We start from the raw sequence: 27,832 nt of genomic DNA, 5'->3' as shown, positions 1-27,832 counted from the left end.
AATCTTTTCGAACATTTTCTTATTAAAAGTGCAATGTAATTTACAGCATTACAAAAACATGACCTCACATCCTAGGGACCTAGAAGCTTTGGGTTCAGCAAAATTTTTTTTGCAAACGTAACGACATTACAATCAATTTTATCAGCATATCCGAAACATAAAATATTAATAAAATTTTATTTATAGACTTAAACGCGTTATTGATATAAAATAAAAAGCCGAAAAATCGACGAATCCATCTCAAAAGGTCAGAAAAGGAAAGCGCGCCGCGGGCGAGAACGGGTATGCTCATATGTGGCAGAACAGAAGTCTTTATAAATCAACCGCTTCATTAAATTTTAGTCCCTATAATTTGAGTGGAAGTGACTTTTTGAAAAGTTGCGAATGCTCACGCAATTCTGTGTCACAACCAAAAGTACACTATTAAAGCATAATCATTAACAGTATAGCTCAATAAGACATAGGTAAATAGCTTAAGCGATTTTTAAATGATTCAGAAGCAAATGCAAAGTAATTTAAAACGTGATAGATTTAACACCATCTCTTGAAATAAAACCTTATATGGCCCGTTGTGATACATACGTAAATGAGTTTTTATATGTTATATATTTGTTTCATAGTATTTACATCGTATGTTTAACAACACAATATTCGAATAATATCACAAAGACTTTTAGACTGAAATTCATTTCGTGTCCGGAGCCGTGGCATTGGAATTCAATTACTTCGCTCGAAGACAGATGATTAACTGATCACTTAATATGATTCCGTTGATATATATCAGAATACTTTCCAGAAATCTCCGTCATCAGACACGCTAATAAATCAAATTTAATTAAACCTACCAGAGTAATATGAGATTATAATCCTGGCATAAATAATGTACTTTAAGTTTTTATATTAATAATCTTAGCTAGTGCACATTTATTTCAGTATTCATTTATATGTAATTGAGTGTACTACATTCTCGCATTAAAATGAGTTGTGTAATTACCTTCAACGAGGTATGAGGATAACATTAAAATATATTCCAATGTAAAATTCATCGTATATATTTGCATTAACCAGCAACTTCCAAAAACTGAACAATGTTTTAACTTGTTTTACTCTCGTTACAGACTTGGCCGCTTTACGACAACTTCTGGAGAGCGAAACGGGAGGCACAACCTGTCCGAGTTGTAACATGCCCTTTGATAAGGGTAAAAAGAGAAAGTTAATTGACACATGCGGACATGAGCGTTGCTATTCCTGTATGTTCAGAAACGAAGCCTGCCCAATTTGTGCAAGAAAAAGTCAGGGAAGACGTCCAGTTATGGAGAGATATACCCCTTCTCCACAGCGACAAGTGGATCATGAATGGCAATCACCGATGCGACTACCGAAACCACCGAAGCCTTCGAGTCTCGCTCAAAGCTGCCCCACACCCCCTCATACGAGAAGAAGATTCTTCCTTAGTCCTAAATCCTTGCGCAGTCCATTCGGCCAGCGAAGCCGCCATTCTCACGAAAACCACGTGCCTCTATCAGGTGAGATAATTTTATTTTGCATATCTGGTATCGAGTAGCCGAAGGCTGCAAGCGTTGCGTAAATGTGCACGCAACGCACTTTACCCCATTGACACTTTAGTCCTACTTGTTTTCATTCACCTCTCACTTTTGTGAACATTGAAGATTCCATTCCAAACAAATCACTGTGCGACGCTGTGCCCACGCATTCCCGCCGGATGTACGTAGGGGTTAGCAAAGGACCGGTTGTACCTAGCGTACTTATTATATTATTCTAGGTACAGATCAGACTTTCGTAACACTACCCGCGCAGACAGCAGGCCGGCGGACATTATCTGGATATCTGTTACATTTTCTAATTCCATTAATTACATAATTCCGGTCCCCGTCGAAATATAAAGCGGTCAGATTACAGTTGCGTTCTCTAATAAATTACTAGTTTCAATACAACATAACACTTGCTCCGTAGCTACTGTACGATAGATCTGTCTGTAAACAACATTTATGATTAATGTTAAAATTATTGCAACAATTTATTAATTGCTTTAATACAAATATAAAAGCTTCAATGATAGTATAATGTGCTGTTGATTCGGTAACATCATTATACAAATAGCGATGATTTACCAGGGTTACCAGAAGAAGGTCCTAGGAACGCAGCCTGGACGAGCTTGGTGTTTAATAAGATAAGATCGTTGTGGTCAGCGCAGTCCTCAGTGCCTCAAGGACTCAACCAATTGACAGGCACGGAAACACAATGTATGTGAATGTGGATCGAAAATTAATGCTACTAAGACTGTCAAAACAGATAACATTCAAGTCACTATTCGGTCCAAATACAGTCAATTATTCCGATAGTTTTAATGGTAGCCTGTTGTTTTAATAAATACAATCGTAATGCACATTCAAGGTTCTAATTCCGGACTGTATAAATACCAAGCGAATATTCGATCCACATTCTCTTCAGGCCGATGTGGCTCGGTTGAATTTTTGCACATCTTTTTGCCTGCCAGCCGCCAGTACGGCAATTTGATGCACAGCTTTATAAGAACCGGTTTCTGTATTTTTGTTTTGCATCTGTGTTTAACTTTGTTATTTTTAAGCTTCTATCTTCATCTCGATGCTAATATATTCATCAAGTATGAATTCGTACGTCTCGTCTTTGGTGAATGTTATAAAAAATATATAAACCACAAAAATCACTAATACTTACCATGTTTAACATAAAGCCGCCAAATTGAATTAAATTTTGCTGGCACTAACAGTCTTATTTATTAATTAGATGTGATAAAGATACGATCTACACGCGTGAACCTTGACATTAAAGTATAGTTTCAATAATTTCACATTAAGTCTCGAATTAATTCTTTGTTAATGAAAGTGTTGAATAAATCAAAGCATATTTAAGGAAACATTCGCTTATAATATGTTTATGCAATTAAAATCTAGGATAGAGCTGCGGTCGAAATGCCTTATTTGAGATACTTGCGTAACTCGAAACCATATTTGGAATTTACGTCAAATTTATCTCTAAGAGGATCAGTTCTGTGTACGTGCGTTTGCATTTCTGGACACTGCTTCATTCTTCTTATAGTAAACAACATTACCATAACACTTGGTAATTATAATTTATGATGGGCTTTAAACTTATTGTTATTATATAATGTAACTTACACATTTACACTTCAACGGCTCATGATTACATTTAATTATTACTATAGAGCAAATGAAATAACACTTTACTGTTTTTGAGATAACTAATGTTTTATTTCTTCTATGTAAACTACTAACAATCTAGAGTTTACAGAATTCACGAAGCTAGTTAACTATAATTTTTAACACATAAGAATAATTTTCATATCGTTTGTTAAATTTACAAAACATTCTACTGGGACGTGAAAACACAGTTTGATTATATTGTTTTTAATAATTTAATTAACAAGGAAAGTAAAATGAATGATTTCACGATTGACATATCTGTAATAAATATTATAACAATGAGATAATCTACAAGCTGTCGGTCAATATAGGACTGTGGGCGAAGGCTACGGATTATATTGAGTAGGCTTTGTCATTTGGATTATATAGAACAAGGTGAAAGACGCCTTCATTAAGTTACGAAATGTAAATACGCTACTCATATTAGAAAATGAATTATTTTTGGAACTATTGCGATTGTATATTTTTATAACTGTCATAGAAAATGTTTAAAAAAATCTATTTATTCTAAATAAAATTCATATCACTTCTCCTTATTTTGTTCGGTCATAAATCCAAGTTCTGATTATTGATCAATGATATCGCATTATCAATACCGTTTAGTGCATTATTCAATATCAGATATAGCGATAATAATACGATAAAACATTGAAACATCTATTAGTTTTTGAACTTTATTTGATATCGTATTAAATTCGTAAGTAAAACATTATTACTAACGCCTATTTAAAATAAACCCTCTGAATCATCAATATAGACACGTAAAGTCGTAATTTGACGTTTATTACATAATATATCAAGTGTTAATATAATCTTCTCTTTGTAACGGTACGTTAAAAGTCGAAGGTTAAAGAATAATAGCGAGCAAGACATCAAAACGAGATTGTACTGCGTCATTCAGAAAAACGTGCGACTAATCACATGTTATAAGAGTTGGCGGATATATAACAAAAAATAACGTTCAACGGTAACAAGTCACTTTGGTGCCATGAACGTTGTTTGTTTGATTCTTAAAACGCTATCGCTTATGACTTAAAGATGGCACATTATGAAACATCTTTTTAGTAAGCGTCGCGTTATGACCGACGTGCTTAGACCTCGTAACCCGTGAAATTGTAGTGACCAGATATTGTTCGACTCACTAAAGGATGATTTAATTTTAAAAAATATTGATAGATTAAAAAGGTAGAAAAAAAATGACATAATTTAGCGCTGAAACAAAGAATCCATATGTATCTTGACGAGTGAAAAAAAGACATGATTCAAATTTCCATTTATAAATAGTTTAAATAAATTCTGTAATTAATAGATCAGAAAAATCCAAAACATTTTTTTAAACGTGTCTAATGAATATATTAGGTACAATATCACTAAAGTAATGATAGATTTTCATGGCTTTATCAAGTCACGGTTAAGCACGGAACCTAAAGCACCGAAATTACAAGAAAGAAAGGAATTATTCGTTTGAATTACGCTTTGTTATTGAACTTTTAATATACACTACAAGCCCTTTCCATCTGCCAATCAAAACTGAATGACCTTTCCAAACTTATCCATAATAAACCTTGACAGGATCCATGTGATTTGACTTACAACAGAGTCGTTTGAGAGGCAGTTCTTAAGATATCGTATAACCTAAGAATAACATCGTTCTTGAATTTTATTCTACTTGCAACATATTAGTTACATTTGATATATGGACGAGTTAATATTAATAGTTTTTCCTTCAATATTGTCTTCATTTAAAATAGAAACAGACAGATATCATTTTAATAAATAGATCAAAGTATACATTACGATAACTCTGTTTAAATTCCATTTCATAATTCTAGGTCAGTAGTTATTTACTGCTGTGTGTATAATATTATTTTAATTACAATCATTTTATATGCCGATTCCCATACAAACAATGGATACAAAGCAATCTAATTTCTACAACCACAAAACCATAAATAGGCAAATAAATTTAAATCATCACAAGTTTCACAGGTTAACGTCAATTTTGTATTAAAATTAATATACCGTTTTCACATAAGGCTGTATATAATGTGATTTTATGAGTCCGCCACACTTTCTAACCATAAACGTAAAACGACACAACTATGACACGAAGATAATCATCCGACAATCCATTAGCGAGACATCAAAAAACATATCCTATAATATTTTCCAAGCAGACAGTTTGAATGGTTTACGAGTATAGTTAAATTCAGTCCTAGGACCAGCTTGGAGTACACCTGCCGGTCACGAACGACCTGACCCACATAAAATATTTATTTAAATAATATCATTAACATTATACGCTTGAAACGAACGCTTATCACTTTACATTAACGTGTTTATCAATCTGTTAACTAAATAGCTGTACATAGGTTTGCTTTAATAAATTATCTTGATAGTATTTACCAGGTACAAGATGTCTCCACAGATAATTTAGATTATTATCAGTGAAATTTTAATCTTATTAGCTTATAAAGAGGAATGGTCTAAGCTTCCCTTCTCGGTGACGCCGTAACAGCCATTAGGGCTAACAGCAAGACTAATCGAAACAAAGGTTTGAGCTTGGACGTTATAGGGCTATTGAGTGACTCGACTCAAATAACATACTAGAAAAAAGGACTTGAAATCACGTTTGTATATCACGCAATAATATAAATTACTATCAAATTTTTTATATTTTTATAAGACAGCAGAAGCAATCCCTTTCGCTCAGAACGGCGTCTCATGTTTACTTCACTCGGGCCAATTGCATTCAGTTCAAATTATGAGCAAACATACAAATGAATGAACCGATTCAATGAAGTTTAAAACAATACAACGAATGTCAGGAGAGTAAAAAAAATAGTTTTTAAGATGTCTTGAAAGAAGAATGGTAAATACAATTTTGTATTTAATATATTTGAACAAAATGAAAACCGTGTGCACGTTTATAGACCGACTTTCTCTCGAAATGTCTGGATTCAAGAGGAAATGTATCACAATGGCGGCAGTGACCACCGTTGTGAGGCTACCAAACTATGCTGAACGTCGATAAATTAATTATATAATTTCTAATTTTTGAATAATGAAATAATCAAGTAAACAATGTAATTGACATCTGTTTTAATGTAGGTTCTTGATTAATTTGATATCTCTTATATATTAAATTTCTAAAGTTCGGAAAGCTTTGCTTTTATGTAACACATTAAAATGTTACGAGTTATAATCCGTTCCCGCTACATCCCGCTTGTCAAACCGCTTCGTCAGTGGCCTGAGCGTATCATATTAAAATCGCGTAACCAAGCGGGTTCCCACGGGCAGGTGCGACTCAACTTACACCGCAAACTCAAAGACATCCTTTTTTGTATTGGATGTTGCATCTCATATATTTAATGTACACAAATTTGATTTATTTTTTCGGACAATTTGATCCAAAAATATATGACCACGTAATGATGATGATACTTGATTTGTTACTTGTGTTCTCTAATTTATAATGACACACTTAAAATAATTACGAACTGTAAAAACGAAACAACGCACTCGGTAAGGTAACAATTTTTTTTTTTTGTATGAAATAAGAGTGTATTGGATATTTCTTGCAATTTAAATGTATTATAATTTCTCATTAAATGAATAAACGAATTGCTAACTTTTAAAAAGATAATTTTTAAATGCTACATGAATATTTTTATATACTAATTTCTCTATATTATACCCAAGTCTCTGTGAAAAAAATCTAAAACTATTTTAAAGGTTCAAGTTGTGGCTTTAATTCGTATATCTATTTTTTTTCTGCAGAACATTTTCATAAGTGTTTAAAACATTAAATATTCTGTGTGATGTTATTTAAAGTATTCAAAAGTGCTGTTAAATCTATCTAAACCTGTCAAATATATTGTGCTCAATGTAAAAAAAATAACAGTTCTTAAAATAAATTGGCCGTCTACAAAATAACTGCCATACTTAATAACAAAGCGGAAATCATCATATATCATGAAAACATTAGTTTTTTACAATTTATTGGACCTTTAATTCCAATATGGCGTTGCCCATGGGAAATATTTCTTACTTCATAATTTCCGAACAATTACATTTCACATACAATAAGTTCCATAGCTAAACATAATATGAAGAATATTAAAACGTTGTGGGAATTTCGAAAAGTTTTCTTTGATTTCAAATAGGTGAGAAGATTATATGTGGTACAAAAAAAGCACAGAAACTCATTATTCTAGTAAGTGTACGAGTGCAAATATTTGTATTTTAAAATCTTTGTGTGAAAAGATTACCAAATTTTAGTTCAAGCGAATATTTAAATCACTGCACAATCAAAGTGTATGCACATTATTATGTGGTGCATGTTTTATGTTTTTTTTTTTTTTGCTAATTTTATACTTTGTATATAAATATTAAGCATGATTTTGTATATTTTATGTTTTTTGTTCTTGGTATTTTTCTATTCACCTTCGAATTAAGTAGCATTGATATATTTGTTACGATTTTAAGGTGTGATTGTGGGTTTAATTAAGGCAATGTAGCATGGAGTGTGCATGGATGGTTGGTGAAAACTTTCGTTAACATAATCTTTTTTACAGATGACGAAGGAGGTCATATCAAACAAGGTTACGAGACAAGACGTCAAAATGACTTGTACATGCGGTTGGGATTACTTCTTGGAGAGCGACGTGGATCCAGGAACAAATCCCGGGACAGTTGCACATCTCTGGCCTCATTGGACGCTCATACTCTAGCCTCTCACAATACCAGTCCAGTAAGCTATATTTAAATTAATGAAAAAAAAACTGTAATAATCTTTACGAAAAATCTTCTTATCAGTCCTAAAAAACGGTCACATCACGAACTGGAAATACAAGAATGAAATTGTTATGAGCTCTAAGACTTTCGCGAGCATTCATTTCAATGAAACTATTATTTTTGGAATACTACGCGTATATCACATATCGTCTGCCCGTGATCACGGTTGCCGCAAAGTAACCGAAACGTCGGAAGTATGTAGTTTTTAAAGCGGTTTTATCTTTCAGGTGTCAACATTAACTGGATCGTCAGAAGTGGATGCTGCGACACCACTTGGTAGGGATTCTTTAGGATCACTAGCCTCAATGTCACTCTCTGCCGCCAGCAATTGTTCATCATCAAGTCCAGGGAGCAGACGGCATTCTGTTAACAGTGAGCAATCAAATATACTTAGAATAAAAACATAAAACAATAATAATATATAATTTATAATGTGTGTATGATCATCCAACAGCCTTGCAAAATGGACGAGAAGAATTGACACGGATGTCAAGTGGATTCTTTAAGAACAGAAAAACAGCAGCACGGAGATCAGCTCGTGTCAACAGCAAACAGTCGTCATCTTCGTCAGAAATAAAGAAAGGTAACATTTAAGCGCAATTGTATTTACCCTGTTTATATTTACAAATAGTTTGTTATTTATCTCTTTGGCGCTTTGTTTGAATGCGAGAAATAATCATTCTAACTGTTAAACTCACCTTAAAAATTGTTATGTACCAAAACTAGACTTAATGTACAATTTTTACTGATTATAAATAATGTTTCTTTATATAACAGTTCATCCAACTCCGCAACTGACATTGAGACCACTATTCTTCGAAGTGCCGGCAACCAATAACGACACTTGCTTTTCTGGACGACACTGGCTTATGAGAGACATGGAAAAAGCTTTGGAATCTTCTTCACCTGGTAACAATTTTTTCAATAAAAACAAAACAATTTTTTCTTCCGCCAAAATGTAGAGATGATAAAACATACATTTTTATTGCAGGTATAATGATATCAGGCTGTCCAGGTACAGGCAAAACTGCTTTAATACTTCAGCTGGTCGAATATTCATGTTTCGGCCGCAAAAGGAATTATCAGTATCAAGAATTACGAGAGCAGTCAGATATTAGAGAAATGCTGCCAGAAGAAATAGCAGCAGGCATGATCACACAACTAGCATCACAAGTTGTTGCTTATCATTTCTGCCAAGTAAGGACACAAAAATATGTTTTTAAATAAACATATTGTATCACACTATAGGAAGAATATTTTTTATACAATATTTGTTCTTTTCTTTTACAGGCAGACAACAACAGCACTTGCCTTGTTGGCGAATTTGTACATTCCCTGGCCGCCCAACTATGTCAAGCACCAAGACTACAGGCATATAGAGAATACTTACTTAGCGAACCACATTTGCTGTCCTGCCTTTCATTAAAAGAATGTATAGCCGATCCAGACTTAGCCTTTATGAGAGGCATTATAGAACCTCTTATAATATTAAGAAGAAATGGAAGTATAGATTCAAGTAATAGTATTATACTTGTTGATGGGCTCTGTGAAGCTGAATATCACCGACCCGATCACGGTTATACTGTCGCTTCATTTCTTATAAGACATGTACCAGAAATGCCAGCATGGCTTAAAGTTGTAGCCACCATAAGAAGTCAATTTCTGGAACTAACAAAGCAACTACCATACACAAGGTTCAGTCTAAATGAATGTGACAATGTCCAAAAAGATTTATTGGAATATTTTAATGCTAGGGTACAAGCAGCCCCAATTATAGAAACAAATATTAAAAGTTCCACGGGGAAATCCGAAGGAGTTCATAATTCTGTCCTGAAGTTTGCCCAATATGTTATTCATCTCAGTCAAGGGTCATTCCTGTTTCTAAAATTAATTTTAGACCTTCTTGAACGCAGTCATATAGTCGTAAAGTCGACTAACTACAAAGTTGTGCCAATTTCGTTAGCTCAAATATTTTTGCTGCAATTCAATTTAAGATTCCCCACGGTACAATCTTTTGAAAAAGTAACCCACATTTTAAGTGTTTGTCTAGCAGCACTGTATCCTCTCACCTTGGTAGAGATTTATTACTCTGTAAATTCTCTTCTTGTCGACACTTACTTGCCGTGGGAAGAATTTTGTCACAGATTTGAAAGCCTATCCGATTTCTTGGTGAAAAGAATCGATAATACTTACATGTTCTTCCACCCATCATTCAGAGAATGGTTAATACGACGCGATGATAATGAGAGTCCAAAATTTCTATGTGACCTGCGGGCTGGTCACTGCGGTATTGCTTTTAGACTTGCTAGAGTGCAAGCGCCTCTAGACCCAGAAAAGTCTATGGAACTCGGACACCACATTTTAAAAGCTCATATGTACAGAAATATGGGACCAGCACAGTTAGGACTATGTCCGAGAGATTTACAAGCAATGATGGTAGCGTCGAGCTCTTCGAATGTAGGCGAAGCAGTAGCTAATTTACGTAACGTATATACTCCAAATGTAAAAGTATCGCGTCTCATGCTGCTGGCTGGTGGATCACCTAATCAAATTACTGATTGTCTTGGAAATGCTCCTCTATTATGTATGTATGCATATCAAGGAATTATATCAATGGTTGGATTACTGATTGAATTTGGAGCTGATTTAGAAATGACAAACTCGCAAGGATGTTCAGCTTTATCATTAGCTTGTCAGAGAGGTCACACCGATGTTGCCAGGATGTTGATAGCATCAGGTAAGTTTATATTGTCTATCTGTACTGTTTCTCGTAATAATTACATAAATTTATGAATGTTTTATCATTTAAGGCGCATCTTTAAGTCACACTGATACAGCCGAACAAACACCTCTCGTCCACGCAGCAAAGAATGGTCATAGAGATACAGTAATTTACCTACTGGGTTGTCAAACTGGTAAAGACGATCGAAACTCAATAGAAATAGACGAAGGCAACATTGAACAACTAGTTCCCGGATCAAGACATGCTCTGATAGCGGCAGCTCAAAACGGTCATTTGGATATTGTCGAGTATCTTCTAGATACAGCTGAATTAATCGTGAGTAACATATTTCATATAACAACGAACTTTAATAAATCAACAATTAATTTATTTTGACATTTTTTTCCGTAGCCCGACGGTATTTGTCCAGTAACAGGTGAGACAGCACTGACAGCTGCTTGCTCTACTGGTAACGCTGCCATCGCTGATGCTCTGCTGATTCGCGGAGCTACGCCATACTCATTAAATGCCAGACAAATGTCACCTTTGGCCCTAGCAGCTAAAAATGGCAGAACAGCATTAGTTTTACGACTCCTGGATTCTGGAGCTGATGTTATGGGGTCGAGTGGGAAAATACCATTAATTTTAGCAGCTGCGGAGGGTCATTCAGATGTTGTTGAAATGCTTTTAGGTCATGGTAGGTCATCATATATTACATTATATTAATTATTGATACGATGATTATGTTAGCATTTGATTATTTATTTGGTTCAAATAATATTCTAGGAGCTGATCCCAATGCTGTGGATGGTGATGGCATATCTGCTTTAGGTTGGGCAAGTCTGAGATCTAGAATACCCACAGTAGTAATGCTTTTAGACAAAGGAGCAAATATAGGTAAATATTGAGAATATCTACCCAAAATAATATTACACATAAAATAACACTTTAGAAGTACCCCTTAGTGGCAACCGCCACATGAATTAAACTAAAAGTGAAGCTTGAAAGAATAGAAAAATGGATGTTTGTTGTTCTTTGACTTTTTTCAGAAAAATTTAGAAATAATATTTATATAGCCCTAAAGTTGGAAAATTCGGAAGTAGTTAAAAAAACTTTGTGCACAAATTTATATCAATCAAAATATTACAAGAGAAATTATACCTAAACCAATTTTAAATTTAGTTCGGTATATTTTTTATGCTTGCCGCTCTATCTGAGTTCAGAAAAGCGTTACAAGTAGACATTTCTCTCATCTTATTTTCTGATTCCTTAGTATTGCGACTTTTTCTATGTGGTAGCTTATGTAACATATTATTTGTATCCTCTTCAGAGCAAGCTGACAGTAGCGGCCGTACACCGTTAGGACTAGCTTGCGGTGGACCTGCGGAGTTAGCGGAACTTCTTTTAGAACGTGGCGCATCACTAGAACGTGGAGACCACAGCGGCTTACGACCATTAGATCGCGCCATCGGACAGAGGAATGTACCGGTAAGTTTGTGGGAACTAAATTGGATAGTGAAGTTATTAGATAACTCATTTCGCTTAGACATGTACATGGTGAGAGAATATTGACCCAAAACAACTTTAAAAGATTAATTTATGCAATATAATCTATAACTAGCATCTCCTTGAGCCATATACATAAAAATATAATCACAAGATATCTTTAGTGCTGTATATTGATAGAATATTGATTGATTCACAGGTATCCTTTATTTGTCATACCATTAACAGGAGTACTGATTAAAATTTTCGACAAACGAAAAATTTAAATAATGATTTATATAATAAAATTGATTCCTCAAAGTCTATGTTTATTGAAATTTAACTATCTGTATCAACAACACTTGGCGACTAAAAACGTTGTTGTTCCTTATTGTTATTTCATTTTCTAAACCTGTATCTTACTAAAAAGTTATTAATGTTAAAAATTTTATCTGCAGATCGTAAATTGCTTTCTACGGAAAGGAGCGAAACTCGGTCCAACGACATGGGTAATGGCGTCAGGAAAACCAGAATTTATGTGAGTATTACAATTACCTAACAAACCAGATTAATTTTGATAAAAATGTATGTACATTCACCAAAAATATACAAATATTTGAACATCAACACAAAGTTTTATTGAAAAACATTATATTATTTACAGGCTCATCCTACTTAACAAACTTCTGGAAGACGGTAACATTTTATACCGCAAGAACAGACCGTCTGAAGCTGCTCATAGATATCAATACGCCCTCAAGAAGATCTCTCCCCTCATCAGCGATGACGTCACCAACGCCCAGGAACACTTGAACGTTTTCGTGCAGCTTAAAACCAATCTGCTGCTAAATTTATCGAGATGCAAACGAAAACTTAATGTAGGTTTTAATACAATTACATATTTTGTCATTTAATCTAACCAGTTTCTAAATATTTTATCTAATTTCAGGAACCATCGGAGGCTTTGGATTTAGCCGCCCGCGCGTCCGTGTTACGTCCGAACGCTTTCGAATGTTCCTACGCCATGGCGAGAGCGATACTTGCTCTGAACAAACCATCAGATGCTCTTCCTCATGCTAGACGAGCTTTACTCCTCGCTCCACAGACAGATCTATCAGCCATGAGAACCTTGAAAGCCCTTCAACAAGAAATTCTGACGCGTATTAATGCCGGTACACAAAGTTTAAACGGTGACACACGATCTTTAAGAAATTTTGACAGCATTAGTCTTAACATGCCTTAAATCATTGTTAACTCTGTTTGTTGTTTATAGTATTACTGCATGCTATATGCATATATTATATATTGTGAACTATAGATGATTTATACAAATTACTATATTAATATTGAACTAAGTTCAAGATTATCTGTTACTACAACAAAAAAAAACAGCAAGTTTTTGCTATTATGAATATAATTATATACATTTAAGATCAATTGTCTTGATATTGGCTTTATGTTCCTGTATTTAATAATCGCGTCAACTGTTTCGTTGTGTCTATCCGTGGCCTTATTATGACTATTGTTTTCAACGAAACTACTTAAATTTTCATAATTATTTATAGCTTTAGTTACTTAACGTGGAAGATTAAGATTTTTTAATAAGTATTATTGAAAACTTGGAAAAAAAAATCATTTTTTCAAGGTGTTCGTTACTTGTGTGTCATGCCAGATCAGAGGTTGACAAAATGGTGGATCAAAACGTTTTAAAAATGTCGTATTCTTTTATATCTTATTTGTTTTGTGTAAATGTATGGTCTTATTATAAGTAGAAAGTTCGGTTAGTGCGTAAATGGTTGTTTGATTTTATAATTTCATCAACGCTTAGATTTAATAAGCCATGTATACACATATCTTGTGGTCCACAATTTGTAAATAATTATATTTCTTTGTACTCCTGTAAAGATCACTCACTCGAATATATATCGCTTGCCATTTATAATGCATTCTTCATAATTTTGCCATATAATCTAAATTATTGCAATTTTGTTATTGTTTTTTTTTTTTTGAGTTAAACTCATTTTTGCCCATTCTCTTGCTAATTTTATTTATTACAGTAAGACTAAAGTTTAATGAAAACGTATAAGTGTGGTTTTAAAGTTTAGCGTGTTTTAATTATTTATTGATTTGTCGAAATTTAAATTTAAAAAAAAAATCATTGTATACTCTCTAATATTCGACCATAAAAACTAAATATTGCGTGTTTATTGCAAAAGATTTGAAAGATTATAAAAGACTGAATGCAACACACATATATTTAAAAATGTTTTTGTAATATAATTTTAAGTAATATAATAGTTTCTGTGACAGTATAATTAATATAAATACACATTTTGCTTCAAAAATATTTTTTATTTTAACATTAAAATAACCTTAAAATTAATGAACCAATTGATTTTAAATAATCTTACAGTTTAATACTACTTACTACATAATAGAAGGAATTAATTTACCGTACGGCGTCAGTGTTGACATATCAAAAAAGTAATACTTAATTTATATCTAAATAGTGCTTGCAACATTGTTAACTTGTCAATGTCTAACCGCGAAAGACGCCGTCATTGTGTAAAGAAAATAATGTCGAACTGTTAATAGTTGTATGGACGGGATATAATAAGAACTTTGGTGTGACATCAATAACTTTAACCGGTGGTATGTTATTACTGGACAGGATGCCGAAGTCATACAGTGGTGTCAGTTTGGTTTTCTGCGCACTAACTTTAGCCATATAATTTGTTGACAGATAGTAATTTTTATTATGATTCAATATTTCGTCAATTTTGTCTCGGGCGATTTTATCTGTTATCATATTCTTCATTTCCGTAAATATTTTGTCGCATTTTTTTGTTTTTTTGCGGTTCTGTGTCGGACACGTCTGAAAAATATACATTTAAAATTACTTGAAATGAATATTTTACACCTTTACACTGTTTCGATCAAATGATACTAAGTTTGTCGTGTGCCTACAACGCGTTTTTTTTAGACGAGATGAAATTGACCTTGTCTGCTTAAGATCACTGTTGCTGTAAAGGAGCCGAAACGTTGGGATTATGTGGTTATAAAATTAAAAAAAAACGCGTAGTATCCGAAAAACTTAGTCTCATTTAAATTAGTACAAGCGAAAACTTAAAAATCATTACTATTTCGATCTTTGAGGTCATTGAAATATTTTTTTATCTTACATACTTATCATATTACTTACTAATAATATCGAGTCAATCACGTTTAATAGCTTCTTAGGAGAACTGCAGTGATCTTTGTAATAGGGCGTGTTGATAAAGGAGCTGGTATAAAGATCGTAAATGGATGCTGCGAGTCTCTCGCTATATGATCTCATCTTATCCTTCATCTTAAAGTAATCTATGAATCCGTATTTATTTAAAACACCCATCTTGTTCATCAAACAGTTAGCAGATACTGTTGATTCCTTGCACTGAAATTGTTATAATTTTTTTAACATATAATTAAAAGTATTAAAAAAATATAAAAATTCCTATATTTTTGTGCATTTTTTACAAATTTATTGAGATATTGAATTATGTTGCTGATTAGTTAAAACTACCCTACATATTCTATTGTAACCCCAATGCAGTCAACGCGGGCCAACACAGAGCTGGAAGCTCGAGCATATTAGTAACGATGAAAATTTTTCTTGTCGTAGCTGTCGTATCGCTGTATTTCGTTGGGATAAGAAGAATGAATCTTTGCAAAATGACCCTATTTACTTTTCCATATTAAACCCTTCATTCTTGATCTTTGCTAAATGCAGTTTTTTTAAGGCGATATATCCAGAATTTCAGCTTGAGCTATGGCTATTTCCATTTAAAGCCGATTGACTTATCGCCTTTTAACTCAAAAAACTTACGTTAACTCCTGGACCCCAGCCATGATCCACACTCTGAGGGAGCACGTACTCTATCTTGAAGATGGAACTAACGCCGCAGGCATCAAGAATATCTCTCCGGACTAGGTCGGGTATGTTGCAAAATTGACGGCGGTTTTTCTTAAAATTAAGAATAATATTTACAAGACCTACAGTTTGTATCAAAATAGTAAAAAATAATAATTCAGCTTCATTAACGTTTTATTTTAAAGTCTCCTTTAAGAGCTTGAAAAGTTTTAAGTTTCATATTCTATGTTCAAAACATATAAAGGCAATCTAAATACAGATTAAAAAAAATATTTAAAAGTAACGATTTTTTTATTAAGATTCGAAATAACTAATTCTGTAAATATAATGTTTGTTACCGGTCCATATTTTGAGGAGCTTATGTGACAAATGACGCCTTCCTTGCTATTTGTGGAATTTCTGAAATATAAAAAAATATCCCAAAAATTTTTAAAGCATAAGAATCATGAAATGAGTAAATGGCTTAGAAACAAGTGGAACCTACTTGCACTGATCCTCTCTGGTTTCGTGCGGACAATTCTGAAAAAGGTTATACAAATTTTTATTTTTATACAGCGTCAGTAAACCTATTGATAAGGAAAAAATACTACAAAATGTATACGTTTAATATCTGAAATCATATAAAAAGAACGTTTAACTATAGACAACATCATATATTTGATTTAAAACCTTTTTATCCTCAAGATACTAAAATTTTCATCAGAAAAGAATAAATAAGAATAAAACTTAGATTTTTCGAATTTACTACGCGTTTATAATTATTTTTAACAACACACTCCCGAGGTTCCGGTTACTTAGCGGCAACCGTGATCACGACAGACGAGATAAAAAAAACGAGTTTTTTTACATCTCATCGTCATTGAAACGGGAGTATGTATATCCTATATAGTATGTCCTACCTCTGACAGAACGTCCAAAGTGCAGCTCAGGATGCCATTAATCTCACAATCACTCTCATATCCAATGAGCGGTTTCCGCAGACAACTGGCCAAAACTCTCTCCTTGGCTCTATTCCACAGCGGTTCCCTATTCGTCATATTGTCCAACAGTTTTACAAATTTGTCCACATCTACTTCTCCTGACTTAGTAATTCCCAATCGATCAAAAATACACTGCTGGTTTTCACACTAGAATATTAAAAAACCTTATAGAAGCTACACAGACAGCTTTCTGAATATTTTGAAGTCTAAGTCTAGTTAAGTGTTCTTATTGAATAGGTATGCCGTATGCAGGCTCAACAGCAAAAGCAATGTAACAAAATATCGTAATTAATATATACAGCATCTCACTCGCAGATTAACATTTTCTTATGCGCAATTAATTTCAATTATTTAATGCAAATTGTTGTTAACACTAAATTGTACTTATAGCATGAGAGACTACGATTTTTACGATCAAAATATAAATAACTTGATCATTTGCTCCCTATTTGTTTTTACATTTCTAGTAGTTCAAATCGCAGATAGCTAACAAACAAGATTAACTGCACATCTCACACGGAATTATTCTTGGCTTGCTCAATAGAGGAAAATATCAAAATTTTGTGAATGATGCAACAAGTGTAGACTGACGCAACAAAAACACGCAAGGGCTTGTATTAATCACATAATTAGTAAACGACGTGTAGGTTTAATGGTTAATGAACTCACAGTTATTGGCACCACTTTAACGTCCATATCTCTCAAGGACGAGGCGGTGCTGGTGGGTACATCGCTATTTAATATTGTAAGTCTGTTCTTCACATCCCATTTAAGCTGAAAACCGCATTCAGACTTCCAGGACGGCTCTATAAAGCCGCTCACATCGCAGCAGTCTAACGGATCTTCAGACTGAAAAAATACATAACCTGCTCTAGCCATAAACACTGTACGATAAAAAAAAAACAAAATAGTTTTTGAATTTGGAATCTGTCATTGTTCGTTAAATGTGTTCAGTATGCAGAGTAGTTATAATATATACATACTGACTACTCCCTTCCACGACAAGTCCGACGATGATCCAAATCCGTCAATTCCTAAAGAAATATTATCAGCAAAAGGCCAAGACGAAAACTAACTCAAGCAAACATTGACGTCACTTAATGTCCATTGTCAGGATAGGTTGCACAAAACCCGTAAATCTACCATGAGACAGTGATCACAGCACACTTAGCGTTTTCGAACCGAATATGGAGAATAAACAGTTTTTAATTCACAAATCGTCGGACATAATACAATTAATGTAAGTATATGAAGATATTTGAGACCAGAAACATGGACTAAAATTTATCCCTACAAAATATCAATGGTGAATAATCAAAACGAGTTGTTTGTGTGTAAGCAATAACAAAGACTCACCTCATCTCCAGCTACTTCATTAAGGTTCTCATCATGTATGAACTCATTGGATATTTCGCTCGTAGACGTGATCGGACTCTGTCGATATAAAAACAAAATGTTATGCACAGACCAACAACGAGTCTGATGCTATTAAGTGCGTAAAAAAATTAGTTTTTCCGCCTACAGTTGTATGAAATTCGACATTTGCTTCTTTTTGTTGCACTCCGTGAACGTTATAGTGAACGAATCTTTCGAAACCACATTCTTTGAGCATATCCTCTTCAAATATATCTGGTACGTCACAACATGTTGTATGGTAATACTGAAAATAACAATGAAAACATTTTAATGACCAAAAGATAACAAATTTTTCAAAAAGATAAATTATTAATGATTTTTCAGAAATATTAGATTAAAATATAAATCTTATTAAATCTTATAACTCATTTGTTGAAGTTTTTAACATTATGCAAATAACATTAACCGTACAGCAAATATAGCAAGGAGTTTACATCTATCACAACGAAGCGGTACGGAAACTATACATAACTCACGTTTCGCAAAAACGCCGGAGGACGCCTGTCTAATTTCAAATTCTGCTCTAAGTTCTCGTAACGGCTGCAAATGAATCATCTTTCGAATTAAAACATCGTCCTATAAAATGCTAAAAATAAAATATAAGTTGTTTGTAACATACCTAAGTTGTTAGACAACCTTATTCCTGCAATTTTAAATTTCACAGCGAAAGTAAATGCGCGGTTAAAATTTTATACCATCATACCCTTGTTTTGTGTGACATAACATTAGGACACATAGGTTTGGAAATATATCTCGTGATTTGACACAAATCCCTTTGTTTTAATATTTATATTTAACATACCTCTGTGAAAACATGTAATTGTATCCCGCAAGGGATGACAGTGGAGTGCAAGAATCCGTCGTCAAACTATTAATTGGGCAGTTCTGGAAAGACACAGAATCATCTTAATAATAGAATAATCATTAGAAACCTACAAAAACTAAAAAAAAATTCTCTTCAGTGTTTCTTTTTGTAGACCAAAAAAAGGTTATGAATAAACCTGTATAATATATTTTTTTACTTTTATCGTAATTACCATTACTGCTTGATCCATGACACAAAACATAATTGCCTGTCCCGGGCAAGTGTTAGTGTATTTTCTAGATCGCTTCCCATAACAGACTTCTAGCGCTGAATCCACGACATTCTGCCAACTTTCCGGAAAACGGTTTTTCAAAATTAATCCATAATGCTCTTTCGGTGGCAGCGAGTCCGTTAAATTTAACTTTTTATTAAAACAACTCCATTCACGACACTAGAAGTAGAAAGACATATATTTTTTTACTATGTCTTATTAAAATTGTTATTTTATAACATTGGCTTAATTGAAATACAACAATAAAAAAAGATTGATTGTATAATGCGATTGTGTCTACAAGTTACTAGCTGCGTTGAATAAGATCAGACGATGAGTAATAACAAAGGATTTTTATCTGTGTCTTAATAAAGATAATAATGTCTTAATAAAGATAATATTAAAAATCAGTTTCTCAACACATCTTGCTTAAAGTGTTTTTTTAATAACGTAAAACAAGATTTTAATACAATAACACAAAGTGTAAGAGTGGTATTTTATACTGTGTCTGTGCGTACAACTCGTCATTTAAATCAAATTAAAATTATGAGTAAACTAATGAGTTCCAAAAAAAAATCATATTGATTAATAAATATAATGTTAATCATACCAGTCTCGAGTTTCCCATATAAGACCTCCCGAAGCCAGCCTGCGCTGTGACCTTGATCAAACAATACGGAATACATATATTAATACATACCTACTTGAATGTTTTTATTCAGTAATGTAAACAAAACATTATCTATAAGGATAAGCGATGAGAACCCAGTTGAGGTCGTGTTCAGTGTTTGCAATCATGGACCCAGTCAACTTTGACACTTTATATGATTATTGCAAAATAAATTTAATTTGATATAAAAAAGTCAATTAAAAAAGTACTGCAAAATGAAAACAATTAAAATTTTCAATTATAAGTTCATTAGAAATAATTATAATTAAGTTATGAGAAATTATTACAGTTTCAAACGCAAATTTTAAATAAACTTACAACTTGTAATATAACACAGAACCACAAAAGGCGCATGTTCACTCTCACGACTCGATAACAACTGACTTAAGTTGTTAATTGTTGATGATAAACTAATTGATCTGAGCCTGAGGGGTTATCGTATGGTCTTTTGTACTGGTTTTAAATGAAGTAACGTAATTTTTTTTTATATTATTTGAGACATTAAACGATTTAAGTGACGATGACCTTTGTGAAGGAGGCATGAGGGAAATATAATACAAAGAAATACCTTGTAATGATAGTAGATTCATGTTAACATATAAATCTACTTTAATACTATGGTTATGACAGAAAACTAACGCTCTTACTTAAGTTGTTCTAGTTTATACACTTTTTCTTTAAGTTTATTCACCGTCCATTCTCGCTAAATACAGCCAATAATTTACATCAATTTATACTTTTAAATTTTGATTTTAAAATTAATCATCAAACATTACTCATTTCTCAAACCTGTTTTCATTCTAATTGTAAGTCCCAACCCTATATAGTGACGCAATATTTTAATTTATTACAATGTCAACTATTATCTGTGTCACAGCATCTAGAATAAAACAGTAAATTTTCAAACCGGTTATTTCTGTCCTAACGTAATTCTTTGTTTATCTGCAAGGCTGAAAAGATTTTCACCGCATCGTATAGTTTTCTTCAGTATCTTTAGTCCAAGTTATATACGGAGCATTAGCAGTATCTCATTCATAAATTTCGCACTCTATATTTACGTAGGTTATAAACGAGAAACTGGAAAAACTTCGTACGGAGTATAACGATGGAAAATTAGAATAAGCGTACAGGGATTGCTTTAGAAGGTCGCTTGGTTCCCAGTTTCTTGCAACTAGGTATTATGTAAAATTAAAGAAATATTTGTCATATTTAAACTAAGGTAAACTTCAGTTCACTATGAAATTTATTATATAGTTTTGAAAAATATTTTTAAAATGATTTTCATCAAAACAAAAAAAATATAAAACAGCTAAAACAAAATTATAATTTCAATACTTGCATATTATTTTCGTATCGACGGTATTTTTGTTGATTTATCAAAAGCGCCATCTAGTTACATTTAGAGGAACTACGAAACATTGACGGAAGAATGCTTTTAAAATTCAATCTGAAATGTCTAAAAAGAAATCAAAATACAATTAATTTCAGACGGTTAATATTCTTAAAATTTTTTTTGGGGTAGAAATTTCAAATAAATACATATACTTTGTTAATTGATATAAACAAAATGTTAAGGAAATAAAACGCCAGTAATTGTCTAACATAATTTATTTAAAATCCATAACTTAAATAATACACAAGCTACAAGCGTGCATCGACCTCACGTGTCGTTGCAACTTACAAGTGCTGCAACCCATGGTGCGAGGAGAACCTGGAAACGGACATCCCTGTGTTACAATATGGTCACTTGCAAACATTCTGAATAACAGCATATTTAAAATAAATTCCTGGACATACGACATTCAATAGTTTTTTTACCAGAGATTTTTTTTTATATATTTAAACTGGAAGAAATATTTTTTGTACGACAATTATTACTCATACTTGTTGTATTTTATTAGATGAAATTACTATTAAGTTGAGTAAAGTATTTTTGTTAGTATAGTAACTTTTAAAATCCAGTACCTATGTACCTCTATAGGTACATCAGGTTTATTCATAATTAAAAGTTGTTACAGAATGTTACCGACTGTTCAGTGACTACACATGAGATATCTATCTCAAGGTACACATGAGATATCTACGGACAGATAGATCTACGGATCACCAAGTTTAAATAAGGACTATGCAACTTATTAAAAAAAACTAATACAAAATAAAAATCAACATTTTATATATACTTGTATGTATGTATTTCAAATATACATCTTCATATTGATGTAAAACAATTCACATCCCAAAATTTTAATAACACTTATTTGTTCATACTATGAATGTTTTTCTTGATACTTCATACAAAAGAAAATTAATGTTGTAATTAATGATGTAACTTGTGCGTTATGATGTAACTTATATATATATATATCTATATATAAGTTATATATATATATATATATATATCTATTAACAATTCTAGAAACAGATTATCTATTTATTACCTAATGATCCATCCCGCTCATAGGAAAGCTCCAAAGCCAAATGCCCTTTTGATGCTATTGAAATAATAGCGTTTCCAATTTTCCCTCGTCTGATCAATTTCTTGGGCGGGTACCAGATCCTGTTTGAGAGTTACGAGGGTGTGATCGTCCTGGAATCATCAAAGGTATGTAGTGTGAATTTTGTTCCTTTTAATATGATGATGTGCTTTTAAATAACATTATAAGAAGCGTTGTGAATCAAAAACTTAAATTTTTTAGCTTGAAAACATTATAATAGTTTATATGTTTCATATTTAATAAGAGATTCATTTTCTTATAAGAAAAACTCCCATTTAAATATTGTTTATTTTCCCTAACATAGTTACATAACTTTTGCCAACATAAATAATGCATGGGATGAAATAGTTCGCTGTGCGTATATTTTAAATTGATTCGGTGACGGAATGTTCTACTGAATACGTATTTTCTCTTACAATTTAAAATAATTTGCTTTAAATTTCATAATAAAATAAATGTAACAATATCGGAGACACTTATTTTGTAGACTGTAAATTTAAATTTTTGTTATATATAACATAGTTTAGAATACAAATGATACAAACCTTTTCTTCCATAGTGAATGTAACTTCCGAGAAATGATGATCCGGCCACTGCTTATATCTCCAGAGCTGTACAATCTTCTTGCCGGGAACTAATTCTCTGAATTCACCACTGACGTTGCCTCCAAACAACGAAAATTTACCACCCTTCTCCGCCTCCATCTTGACGTGACCCTGAGTAAATGCTGTGACCATTTCGATTCGAGTCATAGCATCGTAAAATTCATTTGCCCGGCATTGAAAGCTCTCCGTCAATTCAATGCTTTTTGTATCTAGTTTGCAGCCGATTTGCTGTTTATTATTCGACAGAACGGGTTCCATACTGATTTTCTTATTAAAACCGCTAGTTATGGTGGAAACGTTGTCAGGCTTGATTGGAGCCTCTCCTTTCTTCGGCAGGATGAGACCTTTCGAGAATTCCTCCTTCAGGCTTCTGATGTATTCCGACAGCTGTTTTCTGATCTGGTCTTTACCAACATTGTGCATGAATGCTTTAACTCTCTGAGCTTCATCTCCACTACCCTTGATGGTAACAGTCATCTGTTGCAAGAGTAACGGGAATGTAATAAATAAATTAATAGTTCAACTTATATTTGATTCACTTATAAGTTTATTATCATAGAATATTTTTGCATATTATTACAATTTTAGTAATTAAAACAATCCTTATTCAACTATTGCCCATATTACTAGGTTTCTTATTAGAAAACAGTATAAATTTCATTAATTCATAAATAATATAAATGCATTAGCATTACAGAATCATCATTAAAGCTGACATGTAATTATTACAATTTGTTTAATTTTTACATATTAAGGACAAATTTGATATACTAATACAAATACACACATTCACACTTCGGTTTTATGTGCGAATTTTCTTCTAGAAGTTTTATTTAATAAATTTGTAATGTGAATGGATTGGAATTATTCTACTTACGTCAACTTCGCTGACATCATTCTCTTCAGATAAATTTGGGATATGAACTTCCCCCTTGATTTTCTCCGCCGCACCGGCCAAGACGCCTTCCCATTTCAATTTAATGTCCCATTCGTAAAAGAATATTAATTTACCTTTCCTATTGTTCGCGGTTGCCTCACCGTCTATACTTTCGACATTTGTTATCTTACAATCTATACCATTTTGGGCTATTTTTAAATTATTTAGTAATTCTTTCAAACGGTCCTTCGACCATGGACCAGCATTTTTTTCAGTCCAATGCCAGTTATTTACGTTAGTCGCATCTGGACGCTCTTCTACAATCCACCGAGGATCTCCTTCTCCCCACTTGGCCATTGGTCTTTGTCAAAATCCAACACGAGGTATGAAATGATGTGCGTTTTTCAAGCACCACCTCAAATAGAATTACTTCAAGGTTTTCAGCTGTCACAAAATACGTAGCTATCTGCTGTTTTGAACCTTAGAATGCCGCTTAACATAAACAATCAATATCGTTAATTTGAAACAAAAGTTGTGTTAAATTGTCGTAATAAAACTATCGACTATTCACTGCTATTTTGCACTATTCGAGAAACGTCGCGCACACTATGAATTCAATGGCAGTTTGACTGACATTAACTGTGTTACCCGGTTTAAGTATTTGAAATATCCCCAATTTGCTGAAGTAAGGGTAGATTATTAACATATAAGCAGGACTATAACAAGTTAAATTTTATATTAGGACACTTTTAATAGCGTGCCAAACGTTAAATTATTATAACTCTTTCACAGCACGTTGCGTCAGTCTATTTTTCTCATTAAATCCTCAATAAATATATATATAACGTAAATTAGATCAAAGAGAGAATTCACATAAATTAGTGGAGTTTTCAGTCATCTGGTAACATTGTTGTAACTTATGTAAGTTTCTAGAAAACTGTCTACTGTACAGACTAAAAATCCGGAAGCCATAAAAACGTTCTGTTTTACGTTTGAACATTGTTGTATTATTTAACTTGCTAAGTCCATTGTTGCTAATAAGTAACTTACTTTATAATCTATATGATTTCCTAACATTTAATACATCAAATTCAATAAAAGGATGAATATCTTTATGAACCACATTTTTTAAGTTTCATTATATTGCAATAACAATAGCTAACATAGTTTTCTGTTTTTTATAAAGGTTAAATAAATATCGCCCCTCAAGACATCATTTATAATCTCATAATGGAAAAGATATTTTCTAAACGACAACTTAAGTACTTCAGTGACTTAGAGATTTTGTTAAGCGTAAAGTAATCAAACCGTAGACTTGAATTTTTATTAATTTTTTTTTTATTTTAAAATCACATTATTAAAAAAAAATTAATATAGTTCATAAAAAAAATTTGGTCTTTTTAAAATGAATATTGTTCTTAATTCAATTATATACATACAAAAATTCTTGGCTAAAGTAATTGGCCAAGCTTTCCTACATTTCGCATAAATGATATTGACATGACATAAGATCCAAATATTATTTTTTTAAATATAAAAATAAACCTACTGTTTCAGACCGTTTAATATATCTTGATATCGAAATAAATCTAATATTTTCGGATCTATTTAGTTGCTGCAAAGTAACCGAAATGTCGGAAGTATGTTGTTAAAATTATTGAAATCGTGTAGTAAATCCGAAATAATTAGTTTTATTTCAATGAATACTTGCGAAAGTCTTAGATCTCATCATCTTGATATTATGTTGCAACAATCAACACTAGTATTTAAAGGATCAGCAAATGAAGTAATTTTAATACATTTAAAAATGAAATATAGCGAAATATAACAAATTTCTACTTCCGTATATATATTTTAAGTTTGCCTCGCCACACTGCATACGACATACGGAACGTTAGCAGTTTGCATACATAAACCTTCGCAAATTATAGTATTAACGTGAATGACAAACGTTAAACGTTTCGTATGTACCTAGTGCGACAATGTAAACTAAGTGTAAGTATACTGAATGTTGTATGCTTTACTCGATTATAATTTTAAAAAAGGAGATTAATGCAATCATGTATTTATAACTTTGTTTGTCGTTTCAACCAAATTGCTCCGACCGTGATCACGAACTAACTTTTAAAGTGACTTCCATTCATTCAGCCTCGTATTACGTTTTTCGCAAAATAACGCAACCCTAACCGTAACCATATTTGTGTTACTCGACTACGAATTAAAATTAGGTTTTGTGTTGCGGATCAAAGGATATTAAAAGACAATTTTAATCACTCTTCTAAATTGTTTATAGTTATTCTATAGATTCACGTACCTCAGCTGCAATGACGGGTCATTGAACGGATTTATGGTCAAAGACTGAATGACTGAAACCAGTAATTAATAAGGTAATCGCAGTATCCACTATAGCCCCGTTTAATGGAAAGTGCAAATAGAATAACTTCTTAAGATGGACCCGATCTTGTCACTTCTTTGACGTATGCTAAAAATGAGAGGGTCAGCTCACACCTGGAGCTTATTCACATTTTGGAACACGTTTCAGTCATCCACCAAATATCCGTTCTTATTCAGTAACTCCTGAATATAAACTTGTTCGGACTAGATGTGTTTGGGGTCATTGTGGTCTTTGGATCTGTTATTTAATTACATTATCCCCCATTCAGATGATTGGAATGCCGAAGAGACGTCAAGCGAAGATCCCTATGTATACAAGGAGGTAGGAATCCATCTGCACACGCTATTTCATTTTTATCCATGAATGACAACGATCCATCCGCCTCCTCCCTCTTCTTCATTGGATATGTGAATTTCATCTTTGAGCAAATGGTATTCAGGTAACATATATATTAATCCAGAGTTTCGCTTCTGCTACCACAATACAATTTCCATTTCCATTTCCACAAACATTTTCCATAATTTAACGGTCCCGACGTTTGTATGTTATCTTCGAAATAATCCATCCAAAGATTTGCAAGTTCAGATGCTACACGAGTTCTCATTGAGATGCCATCTACCTGAAAGTCTGAGAAGAGATAGTGGTTACTCTTCGAATAATGTCGCAGAAGATCTCATTCATCAGCAACTTAGTTTTTCTTTCACTAAGTCTAAATACTTTTTAATTGTAACGTTGCTGTAAAGCGCCTTAATGTCGGAACTCACCACTGTGTCTCGTGGTTACAATTTTATCTGGATGAAGAGACTCGAGCCTTTTACAGAAGACGCCTTTCTTTCCAGAAATATCTTCGATACTGACGCGACATTTCTTGCCAAAGCATAAGTAGGAGAGGCCATTATACTTAAGATGGGTCGCAAACTCACGTTGAACGTTATGTTTTTGGTACGTTGATAGAATTTTTGGTATTGTGATCTCTTTTATATAATCTGTGTTACTCATCTTCTGTGAAGAGATCTTGCTGTGTTGTATTTGTATTTTTCTATTAAAAATCTATGTTTATTACACGCTCTACACATAATTATAATATAATAAAACAAAGGTTAATTACGTTTAAAGTCAGCAATTTTCACGTAGTAAAACCTTCATAGATTGTATAACTATATAGCTGTTGATATTGGGA

The 27,832-nt window shown here is 32.8% G+C and overlaps 3 protein-coding genes and 1 long non-coding RNA gene across 7 annotated transcripts in view; 2 read left to right on the top strand and 2 right to left on the bottom strand.

Moving 5' to 3' along the window:
* LOC116769377 (protein TANC2) overlaps positions 1 to 14,573 on the top strand; it is a 113,896-nt gene extending 99,323 nt beyond the window's left edge. For 3 of the 4 annotated variants that reach the window (XM_032660440.2, XM_032660442.2, XM_061522674.1), the window contains 15 exons: positions 1,119 to 1,526; positions 2,136 to 2,249; positions 7,802 to 7,977; positions 8,249 to 8,393; positions 8,476 to 8,604; positions 8,799 to 8,930; positions 9,013 to 9,218; positions 9,312 to 10,758; positions 10,832 to 11,079; positions 11,155 to 11,440; positions 11,530 to 11,640; positions 12,074 to 12,231; positions 12,687 to 12,766; positions 12,893 to 13,106; positions 13,178 to 14,573. In XM_032660440.2, the coding sequence (XP_032516331.2) occupies positions 1,119 to 1,526; positions 2,136 to 2,249; positions 7,802 to 7,977; positions 8,249 to 8,393; positions 8,476 to 8,604; positions 8,799 to 8,930; positions 9,013 to 9,218; positions 9,312 to 10,758; positions 10,832 to 11,079; positions 11,155 to 11,440; positions 11,530 to 11,640; positions 12,074 to 12,231; positions 12,687 to 12,766; positions 12,893 to 13,106; positions 13,178 to 13,471 (4,148 nt within the window). In that variant the 3' untranslated portion in view covers positions 13,472 to 14,573. The remainder of the gene's footprint in view (positions 1 to 1,118; positions 1,527 to 2,135; positions 2,250 to 7,801; positions 7,978 to 8,248; positions 8,394 to 8,475; positions 8,605 to 8,798; positions 8,931 to 9,012; positions 9,219 to 9,311; positions 10,759 to 10,831; positions 11,080 to 11,154; positions 11,441 to 11,529; positions 11,641 to 12,073; positions 12,232 to 12,686; positions 12,767 to 12,892; positions 13,107 to 13,177) is intronic. The other variant, XM_032660441.2, reaches the window with a different exon arrangement.
* On the bottom strand, positions 14,560 to 20,722 carry LOC116769378 (uncharacterized). The gene is made up of 14 exons (XM_032660444.2): positions 20,599 to 20,722; positions 20,221 to 20,271; positions 19,572 to 19,790; positions 19,337 to 19,419; positions 19,011 to 19,074; positions 18,641 to 18,778; positions 18,475 to 18,552; positions 17,788 to 17,967; positions 17,038 to 17,265; positions 16,623 to 16,657; positions 16,477 to 16,537; positions 16,094 to 16,231; positions 15,431 to 15,661; positions 14,560 to 15,103 (listed from the first exon to the last, which is right to left on the bottom strand). Exons 1-14 carry the CDS (start codon positions 20,632 to 20,634, stop codon positions 14,768 to 14,770), a joined length of 1,878 nt encoding a protein of 625 aa, XP_032516335.2. The 5' UTR covers positions 20,635 to 20,722; the 3' UTR covers positions 14,560 to 14,767.
* Positions 18,413 to 18,778, top strand: LOC133319196 (uncharacterized). The gene is made up of 2 exons (XR_009752870.1): positions 18,413 to 18,554; positions 18,643 to 18,778. It is a non-coding gene; the product is annotated as an uncharacterized LOC133319196 (long non-coding RNA).
* A 1,148-nt stretch (positions 20,723 to 21,870) lies between the features above and the next one.
* LOC116769380 (activator of 90 kDa heat shock protein ATPase homolog 1) lies at positions 21,871 to 24,893 on the bottom strand. Its single transcript, XM_032660446.2, has 4 exons — positions 24,258 to 24,893; positions 23,321 to 23,857; positions 22,719 to 22,867; positions 21,871 to 21,991 (listed from the first exon to the last, which is right to left on the bottom strand). The coding sequence occupies exons 1-3, from the start codon at positions 24,612 to 24,614 to the stop codon at positions 22,736 to 22,738; spliced, it is 1,026 nt and encodes a 341-aa protein (XP_032516337.1). The 5' UTR covers positions 24,615 to 24,893; the 3' UTR covers positions 21,871 to 21,991; positions 22,719 to 22,735.
* Positions 24,894 to 27,832: the final 2,939 nt, after the last annotated feature.

The sequence above is a fragment of the Danaus plexippus genome, chromosome 14 (assembly GCF_018135715.1).
Source record: "Danaus plexippus chromosome 14, MEX_DaPlex, whole genome shotgun sequence".
Lineage (NCBI taxonomy): Eukaryota > Metazoa > Arthropoda > Insecta > Lepidoptera > Nymphalidae > Danaus > Danaus plexippus.
Note: the sequence above shows the minus strand (reverse complement) of the source record. Positions and strands in the feature narration are given on the sequence as shown.

Bases quoted from the DNA above. Each gene is read 5' to 3' on its own strand.
- LOC116769378 (XM_032660444.2), bottom strand. From the start codon at position 20,634: ATGCGCCTTTTGTGGTTCTGTGTTATATTACAAGTT. The intron at 20,272-20,598 runs GTAAGTTTATTT...TGTTTGATCAAG, and splicing joins TCTGTGTTATATTACAAGTT to GTCACAGCGCAGGCTGGCTT. The intron at 18,553-18,640 runs GTAGGCGGAAAA...TTATATCGACAG, and splicing joins ATGTCGAATTTCATACAACT to AGTCCGATCACGTCTACGAG.
- LOC116769380 (XM_032660446.2), bottom strand. From the start codon at position 24,614: ATGGCCAAGTGGGGAGAAGGAGATCCTCGGTGGATTGTAGAAGAGCGT. The intron at 23,858-24,257 runs GTAAGTAGAATA...CTCTTGCAACAG, and splicing joins ATGATGTCAGCGAAGTTGAC to ATGACTGTTACCATCAAGGG. The intron at 22,868-23,320 runs GTTTGTATCATT...TGATGATTCCAG, and splicing joins CATTCACTATGGAAGAAAAG to GACGATCACACCCTCGTAAC.